Consider the following 9,945-nt stretch of genomic DNA (forward strand, 5'->3'; position numbering starts at 1 on the left):
ATGACTGCTTCTTGGATAGATCTCTCATGAAAACAATTAAGTGTTCTGGAATTTCCATTATTTTCAATGTTACTCACAATTTGTTATGATCCACATAATCATACAACTTAGAAATATTCAATGAAATACAAGTAAACACCTTTCTAATAGTCTCTGTTTTCAGTCAAGACACATGTGGCATCAACAATTAGATTTCTAGTTCTGTATCCTCTTCTGAGTCCAGCTTGAAATCCTGGAAGTTCCTTGTCTATGTACTGCTGCAACCACTTTTAAACTATTTTCAGAGACATTTTGCTTCCATGTGAGAGTAATTATTTCAATGACTGGATAGTGCATCAAATTCAGAGTGTTTTACCAAGTTCTCTCTCACTTTCTTTCTCTAACATCCAGCTATAATAATATCTACTTACATTTGGAAAATAAGTGAAAAAATAGTGTATTCTGAAAAACTGTTTGCGAGCATGTAAGAAAGTCTATGTTATTAAACAAGGACCACTTGATACTAAGTCTACCTGTAGGATGTGATTCCTGTACTATAGAGAAAATAATATTTATAAATGAAAACATCAGACACTTCACTAACTAGGTTCACTTGAGTAAAAGAATGTATTGGTGTGGCTGTAATGAAATATGAAATTCTACTGCACTAAGACTCTGCATTGTAGGTAATTTCTCACAACTTTGAAAGATTTTTGCAAGAAGCCTCATTTAGAAAAATCATATGAACACAGGTGAATGTTTTTTGCCTTGGTTAATGAATAATCTTATAAATTGGCTTCTTGTTGATCTCCCAAGTCTATGTTTGTTCTTGTCAGTTTCTCTAAAATCTTAGGAAAACACTAAGACCCCAAATGCCTGTTAGCAGGAACAAGATGATTTTACTATTTGGAATAATTTGTTTGAAACAAGGAAAATATGCAACTCTCTCTCTCTCCAAAGGTAAGTTCCAAATGTACTCTGTAGATATCTTTGTCTAATGGAGTAATTTTTGGAGGTGTAGGTGTCATAATTCTACTCTGTATTTCTTTGGAAAAATAGTAGCAACAAATTTATTTTAGAAATATAGTCGCTTCTCATGTGATTATTTGAGATTCTCTTTTCCTGCAACAAGTACATGGAAGACCTTGAAATACTTGTGAGGTGGCCTATAGAAAACTGGGGTTGTTCAATTATTTAGACAAATTATACAATGCTGTCCCTTTTTACTGAGAAAATTCTGGATATTATTATGGGTTTGAAGACATTTGCAATCTTCTCAGAAATTATTCATGGAAAAATAGGAAGTATGTTAACTGCAGTATCTTGGGAATTGTCCTTTTTCTGCAAGTAGCTTAATCAGGCTTCTCAACAGTCATACTTGTGCCAACCTCAAGAATAATGACGCTTGATCTCAATGAACTCAGGAAATAGTAAATTTAACTTAAAAAGTGTTTATGCCTCATTGCTCTAAAACAGAAAATAAACTTTTGATCCAGATTTTCTGTCTGCATAAACTTTAGAATGAAGAACAAAAACACAGCATTAATCTTGTGCTCTACCACCAATAAGCTATAGATCCCTTTGATTATTAGTTTTCTTATTTGTAATATTAAAATGATAGTGCTTAATTAATAGGTATAGCCCTAGGATCACATAAAAAATTCTATGAAATAACTTTATATATTTTAACATATTAATAGCTATGTTCTCAAGAAATGATCTTTGATCATCCATTCAACTTTTCTAATTACCTATTAGGCACCAAGAATTGTGCTAAGCTTTCAAAATACAGAGATGAACAGTCCATGTGGAGAGGCAAATTCACTATTATAATACTTCATCCCAAGAAGTGGAAAAAACAAACAAGGAAAGACTATACTACTATACAGGGGGAGATATTTAAGACAGTTTGAAGAGATCAGTGACGATTTCACAGTTGAGGTTATTGTCAAACTGAATGAAGCATAAGGTCTAGAGGATTCAACTAAGAAGAAGAAGAAAAAAAAGATGAGTATGAGCCAGGGCTTTACTGGAAAACAAGGATCTGTAATAGGACAGAAAATGTGCTATGAATTGCTAAGCAATCATAAACATCTTTGATCCAGACCATCTCTTAACTGGTGTGTTGAAGAACAGATTTCTCAGAGTTATATAGTCTTCTCCAAAGTGAAAAAAAGGTTTTCTTCCAGCACTTGACAACTCTTCTAATATCACTCCATATTGTGTGAATTGGACAGTTTATTTTCCTCATCCTCACCAATTTTTATAGAAAGAATGTATTTGCCAAAAAGAATATAATACAGTAGAGAAATTAATTTGTAAACACAGTTGTCAAAGTAATATTTGATAGAGAAAGAAACCCAGCAAAGGCTTGCTATGTGACTGTGTCTTAGTAACGCAATGTGGTCTCAGATCTACTATCCTGGGTGGAACACGAGACATTCATAAATTTATAATCAAAGTCAGACCATGGTATACTCCACAAACTAATCAAGGTCTATATATGAGGAATATAGATATTGTAGAGATGGAGATTTCTAAGATTCAGCTCCTGTCCTTGAAAAGTCCACTGTCTAGTTGGAAAGAAAGACAGAAATAATTATCATGGTAAGTAAATGTCATAGGAAAACTACCAAAAGCTGTGGGAGCCTCTAAGGGGCATGTTGTTTTTGTTGTTGTTGTGTACCATTAAGTTGTGATGCACTCACAGCTGACCCTCCAGCATGTTGTCAGAGACAGTATAAATTGTACGGAAGAAGACTTCCCACCTTCCTCTCAGGAAGCAGTCAATGGTTTTAAACTCCTTACCTCTAAGCCAACAGAATTCCCTAAGGGGGCACAGAGTTAGAATCAAAGGGGGTGAGGGCACTACATTTTTACCTGAGTGGAAATCTACCCCTGATAATGTTCACAATAGAGAAATAAACCTCTTCATTATATTCCTGTTCTGCATAAACACTGAACAACCCCTTGTACTGCAAATATCAGCAAACACCAACAATTTAGTCATTCTTCAACATCTTTATATGTCTCATGTCCTACAGTTTTCCTTTCTTAGAAGAGTTTGCCATATCTCTATGCACCTAATAACAACATGTCCTAGGAGCTACCTAACTACTCAATTTTTTCCTTATTTTTTTTCCCAGCTCCCACTTGCGGACAAAGTTTGGTTAAGCCACACTCTTGGAATTATTTGAACATTTTCAGTCGTATTGTTGATGGAAAGCAAGTGGAAAAGGGTTCCTATCCTTGGCAGGTAAGTCTCAGGGAACATTTGGTGGGTTAGCTATGAGCTGTTTTAGAGTTGGATCTCCCATAATCATATGTTGTTTATTACCTTTATCAGCGATTACAGTATCCAAAATCTAATCAAAAGATCCAAATTCCTCATGATGTACATCAGCTGTGTTCCAATAGGAATCTTCAGAATAATTATGTACATTATTGGTTTGTTAGAAATTAGAAATGCCAAATGCCATCTTAAACCTTGATCTCCTGAAAGAGAAACTTCACTTTTAGGAGCTGGAAAAAAAATTTGAATTTACAAATTTGATCATAAAAATAATTTTATGATTCATGAGGTATTTTTTCAAATATACTTACATTATTATAGTTTAAAAGGCCAAAGAAGTTAAAGGTAAAATATATATAGACGTTACTGGAATTTGTGTTTCAAATGGAAGGTTAGCACCAATGCTACAGAACTTCACAGGAATAGTTCAAAGAGTGCCTTCTTTAGTAACTAATGTCCTAAGAATTCTATCGTGATCTGATCCCTGGTCGTTCCATCCTATGGAAATAAGTTCCTGATGTTTTCTTTTATTGTCTTTGAAACTCTACCAACTATCTTTATCCTGAGAGCAAAGTTATATCCTCCTCTCTTATTCTTTGCAAGTAGAGTGAGTTCTCTTTTCCCCCTCCTTTTGAGTAAATCATAATTATTGACATCAATAAATAATTGGTAGTGGTTAGTTAACTGTGTCTTCAGCTGGCTGATGGAATTCTTTAGTCAATGTCACTTTACTAACTTACTCAGTTGAACAGCTGACTGACCAATTAGTTACTCAGTCCACTGACTGACTGGTCAAATCATAGCTAACGCTGGCTCTCTGAATTCTACTCAATTAGAATTTGTTCTGTTCTCTTCCTTGCACTGCATTTTGTTTTTCTATTGCTCTTTAAATTATTTTTCATTAAAGAGGGACAAATTTTTTTTAGCATTAAAGCAAATCATTATTGTATGCCTTCACCCACCAGAGAAAGTGCGTAAAGACATAAAATAATTACACTTTAGACTGATGTTCACAAACCTTTTTTTTAATTATGTGAAACACAAAGTTTATGGATGATTGTATAAAACACAAAGTACATGACATGAATTAAACAATGTCTATGAATGATTATAAGAAAATCAATAAAAAAAATTTTTATTAGTCCTTATTAACATTCTGCCAAATTTTACATTCATTTTCATATACATCTATTTTTTCAGAACTGTGATTTGTCAAATTCATCACACATAATACCTCGTTTTTCAGGATTTATAAAAATACATTGTAATTTTCTTCTTTTTTTATTATTAATTTTAATGAATGTTTACAGAGATTTTGGTTTTCCATTCATTCATTGTTGCGTTTTTCTCCCTGTCCATCCCTCGCCTCAATTCACTCTTCTCTTTGAAAAGTAAAAGAAAAATTCTTTCATTGTTAAACAATGCCTTCCCTGAAGTTCACTCCAGTTTGCAGCCTTCATTCCGGACTCTTGTCATGATAATAATACCTAATCATATATCACTTTTAAACAGTTCTCTCCCTCATCTGTTCCAATGTGTGCTGTTGTTGTTATATGCCGTCGAGTTGCTTGCGACTCATAGTGACCCTATGTACAACAGCCCTAAACTCTCCTCTGCCCTGTGCCAATGGCACTGTCTTTGAGACACCCTTCTCGATTACCCCAGTCACTGAATCAATCTACCTCATAGAGGGCCTTCCCCTCCTGTGCTGTCCCTCCATCCTACCAAGCATGACGTCCCTCTCCAAGGACTGGTCCCTCCTTAAAACATGTCCAAAGTATGTTAGACGAAGCCTCAGGATCCTTGCCTCCAAGGAGCCACCCACTTTAACCCTCTCCAGGATGAATCTGTTTGTTTTCCTAGCAGTCCATGGTACCCTCAATACTCTTCTCCAGCACCACAGCTCAAAGGCATCAATTCTCCTGTCCTCCCTAGTCATTATCCAACTCTCTGATGCATAAAAAGTGATTGCAAAGACCATGGCCTGTATCAGACACACTATAGTTTCCAGAGAGATACCATTGCTCTTCAGTACTCTGGAGAGGATTTATTCCCTCTTTCTCATTCTCCCCTCAATCCCAATGTCAGTCTCGTTTTACAACAGTGGCACTATGCAATATTTGTCCTTTTATAACTGATAGTTCACTCAGCATAATGTCCTCCAGGGTCATCCATTTTGTATAATATTTCATGAGTTCTTTGCTTTTCAGTGCAGCATAGTATTCCATATTCCATTGTGTAAATATACCAGAGCTTCTCTATCTATTTGTTTGTTGATAGGCACTTAGGTTGTTTCTAACGCTTTGCTATTGTGAACAAAGCCACAATAAACACAGATGTGCATATTTCTGCTTGGGTGGAAGTTATAGTTTCTTTAGGGTATATTCCCAGTAGTGGAATTGCTGGGTCAAATGGTACATCTATTTGTAAATTTTTGAGAAAGCACCATACAGCCTTTCATTGTGGTTGCACCATTTTACACTCCCACCAACAGTGAATAAGAGTTTCGGTTTCTCTGCAACCTCACCAGCAATTGATGTTTGTTGCTGTGCTAAGTTTTGCTATTTTTACTGGGGTTAGATGATATCTCACAGTTGTTTTGATTTGCATCTCTCTTAGAGCTAGGGATTTTGAACATTTCTTCATGTGTTCTTTGCCATCTGAATGTCTTCTTTGATGAAATGTCTGTTCAAATCCCGTGCCCATTTTTCAATTGGGTTATTCACCTTTATCTTGTTGTGGTGCTCAAGTATTTTATAAATTCTAGATATTAGTCCCTTATCTGACATGCCATTACCAAATATTTGTTCCCCAGTCTGTGGCTTCCCTTTTCACCCTGTTGAAGAAGTTTTTGGATGTGCATGGGGATTTGACTCTTAGAAGGTCCCATTCGTCTATTTTATCCTCTCCTGGCTGTAGATATTTCATGATGCTTGGAAGACTGTTTATGTCGTGTATTAGAACTTCTGGAATTCTTCCAAGCTTTTCTTTAATGACCTTTATAGTCCTTGCTTTTAGTCCTAGGTACATGATCCATTTTGAGTTGGTTTTTGTGTATGGAGTGAGGTGTGGATCTTTCTTGAGATTTCTACAGATAATTTTCCAATTTTGCCAGCACCATTTGTTTAAAAGGCTGTTGTTTCCCCACTTAACTGATTTTATCTCCTTGCCAAAAATCAGTTGACCATAGGTAGAGGGGCTATGGGATGATTTCTAGATTCTCAATTCTATGTGTCTCTCATTGTACCAGTACCACACTATCTTGACCACCATGGCAGTGTAGTAGGATTTGAAATCAGGGAGTGAGATGCCTCCTACCTTGTTTCTCTTTTTAAGGAGTGCTTTGCTTCTTCAGGGCCTCTTTCCATTCCAAATGAAATTGGAGATTGCCTTTTTCCATTCCAAATGAAATTGGAGATTGCCTTTCTATCTCATTAAAGAATGGAACTGGTATTTGTATTGGAATTGCACTGAACGTGTAAATTGCCTTTGGTAGAATTGCCATTTTCACAATATTGAGTCTTCCTATCCATGAGCAAGGGATATTCTTCCTCTTCTCCAGGTTTCTTTTTGTTTCTTGTAGCAATGTTTTGTAATTTTCTTTGAAAAGATCTTTTGTGCTTCTGGTTAGATTTATTCCCAAGTATTTAATCTTGTGATTATCTATTGTGAAGGATATTGTTTTTCTTAGCTCCACTTTTATATTCTCTTCATCACTGTAGAGAAATCCAATTAATTTTTCTATGTTGATCTTGTATCCTTCCACTTTGCTGAGTTGATCACTATGTCCAGTAGTTTTCTTGCTGAGTCTTTAGAGTTTTTAAAATATACTATCATAACATCTGCATATAGAGATAACTGTACCACCTCTTTCCCAATTCGATACCTCTTATTTCCTTCTCTTGTCTTATTGCTATTGCTAAGACTTCAAATACAATACTGAATAGGAGAGGTGATAGTGGGCATCCTTGCCTAGTTACTGTTCTCAAGGAGAATGCCTTTCATCCCTCTCCATTGAGAACAATGTTGGCTCTCAGGTTTGAGTATATACTTTTTACTATGTTGAGGAAATTCCTTTCTTTTCCGATTTTGTTGAGTGCATTGTTTTGGATATATATTTTAAGCTCCTCCTGGTTTTTACTTGGAGTGTCCTGTGATTCTTCAAGTTTATCTTTCACCCACTGATTTGTCTTTCACCCACTGAAAATATTCAATCATTGTTCTTTTAAATTCTGTGTCAGAAAGTTCCATCAGACTTTCTGGCTTTAGGAAATCCATTGGTATTGTGTCACTTTTTGGGGGTGACATCTTGCTTTGCCCTTGTGTAACTAGTGAGGCGCCTGTTTCTTTCATGATGATGCTGTGGTCAGGTTTTTCATGCCTGAGGTGATGATAGGTTCTTGATCTGAAATCACTGCTACAGGTGAAGGCATAGCAGTTATGTTGCCTGTGTTTCTCTCTTAATTTATGAACCAAGGAAAATGTCTGTTCATGGCCTGTGAAAGTGGCCTCTTCTGTAGGATAATTGTTACAGCTAAGGCAGACCAAGGTGCTCTGGATTAAAGGCAGTTAGTTGACTGGACATGAGGAAATGCGAGGATGAGGAGGAGGGGAGAACAGGCAAGGCAGGCACAAGCACAGGTTTATGCCAGATGGGCGTGTGCTTAGGCACCACAAGCAGGGAACTCACTCAGGCTGCAGCTGTATGGCTCATGTCTGGTGGGGCTAGCTGTCCAGGTGGGGCTAGCTGTCCAGGTGGGCATGTGGGAAGACCTCAATTTGCAGCTGTCCTGCTCGCACTCGGTGGGAGGGGGTGTTCCTGCCTGGTTGTGGACGTCCAGGGACCTCACTCAGGCTGCCAATGTCCAGCGGGGCTAGCTTTCAGATGGGCACATACCAGGACCTCACTCAGGTGTCTGGCTGGCGTCTGGTGGGGCTAACTTCCAGGTGGGCACATGCGATGCCCTCCCTCAGTTTGCAGCTGTCTTGCTCATGCATAGCGGGGTTACCTGCCAGTGTGGGGACTCGCAGGAACTTCACTCAAGTTGCAGATGTACAGCTCACACCCAGTGGGGCTGGCTTCCGGGGGTGGTCACACACAAGTACCTCAAGTTGCAGATGTCCAGCTGGGCATGGACCCTCCACCACTGGCAGGCAGTTAGTCCAGTGGGGGAGGCCAAGAGGGAAAATTCTTAAAAAAATATTTTATTTTTCTAATGCCAAGAATGTTATTATATTCATTGAATTCATTTGCTTGTATAAGTCATTTTAAGTAAAATAAAACATCATAAACAAAATAAACCAGAGATAGATAATCATAGATGAGGCAGATTAAGAAATGTTGTTATTGCTGTTGTTACTCTTATGAGTCCTCAAGTTGACTAAGACACATAGAGACCCTATCAACAACAGGCTGAAGTCTAGTCTTATCCTGTGCCATCTTCATGATCTCGATAATGTTCAAACCCATTGTTGCAGTTACTATCTCAGTCCATTTTGTTGAGGGTCTTTCTTTTATTGGCATTCTATTTTTCCAAGCATGTTGTCTTCTTCCAAGGACTGGAATATCCTAACAAGTAGGCCCAAAAGATATGAAATAAAGTTTGACCATCCTTGCCTCGAAGGAGTCCCCTGGTTGCATTTTCTCGGATTAGTTCACGGGATATTAGTACTCATTAATAAAAAACAATTAAGGCATCAATTCTTTGGTCTTCATCAGTCACTGTCCAGTTTTCCCATGCATATGAATCAGCAATTTAAAGCTTGGGTAAAGTGCACCTTAATCTTTAAACTGACATCCTTAATCTTTAGCCCTTTAAAGATTTATAAATGCAATATCTCTTTTGATGTCTTGGCTACTGCTACAACAGCTGATTTTGAATCCAAGTAAAATTAAATCCTTGACAACTTTGATCTTTTATCCTTCTATCATGATTTTACCTACTGGTGCAATTGTGAAGACATTTGTTTGAAGTTCAATCCATCTTAAAGGCTGTAGTTTTCTATCTTCTTCAGCAAGTGCTTTAAGTCATCTTTATTTGCTGCAAGCAAGATTGTGTCATCTGCATTATATAAGTTGTTGATGAGTTTTCCTCCAAATTGATGTCACATATCTTCTTTTTCATATAATAAGTTTCTCAATTTATTTGCTTAGCATACAGAATGAATAGGTATGGATATAGAATACAGCCCTAACACACAACTTTCCTGATTGTAAGCAATGCAGTATTCCCATGTTCTTTTAGAACAACTATTTCTTGGTCTATATACAGGTTTCTCATGAACACAAGTGTCCTGGAATTTCATTTATATTCAGTACTATCCACAATCTATAATGACTCGCATAGTCAAATGCCTTTGCATAGTCAGTAGAACACAAATAAACATCTTTCTGATATTCTCTCCTTTCAGCCACGACCCATTTGACATCAGTAATAATATCTCTTATTCCACAGTCTCTTCTGAATCCAGCTTGAATTTCTGGCAGTTACCTACATACAGTCCAGCCATTTTAAAATTATCTTCAGCAAGATTTTACTTGCATGTGAAATTAATTGTTGTTGTTGTTGTTGTGTTGTTATGTGCCATTGAGTCGCCTGCGACTCATAGCGACCCTATGTTCTGCTCTGTCCTGTGCCAATCGCACTGTCTCTGACACTCCCATCCCGATTATC

General features: G+C 37.1%; 1 protein-coding gene across 1 annotated transcript in view; it reads left to right on the top strand.

The window, feature by feature from the left end:
* The first annotated feature begins 851 nt into the window (after positions 1 to 851).
* Positions 852 to 9,945, top strand: part of OVCH2 (ovochymase 2) — a 23,566-nt gene continuing 14,472 nt past the window's right edge. Inside the window, 2 exon segments of the mRNA XM_006903591.1 lie at positions 852 to 939; positions 3,126 to 3,235. Coding sequence (XP_006903653.1) covers positions 852 to 939; positions 3,126 to 3,235 — 198 coding nt within the window.

Source organism: Elephantulus edwardii, unplaced genomic scaffold, assembly GCF_000299155.1.
Source record: "Elephantulus edwardii isolate Elephantulus edwardi_28Jun2011 unplaced genomic scaffold, EleEdw1.0 scaffold00044, whole genome shotgun sequence".
Taxonomy (NCBI): domain Eukaryota; kingdom Metazoa; phylum Chordata; class Mammalia; order Macroscelidea; family Macroscelididae; genus Elephantulus; species Elephantulus edwardii.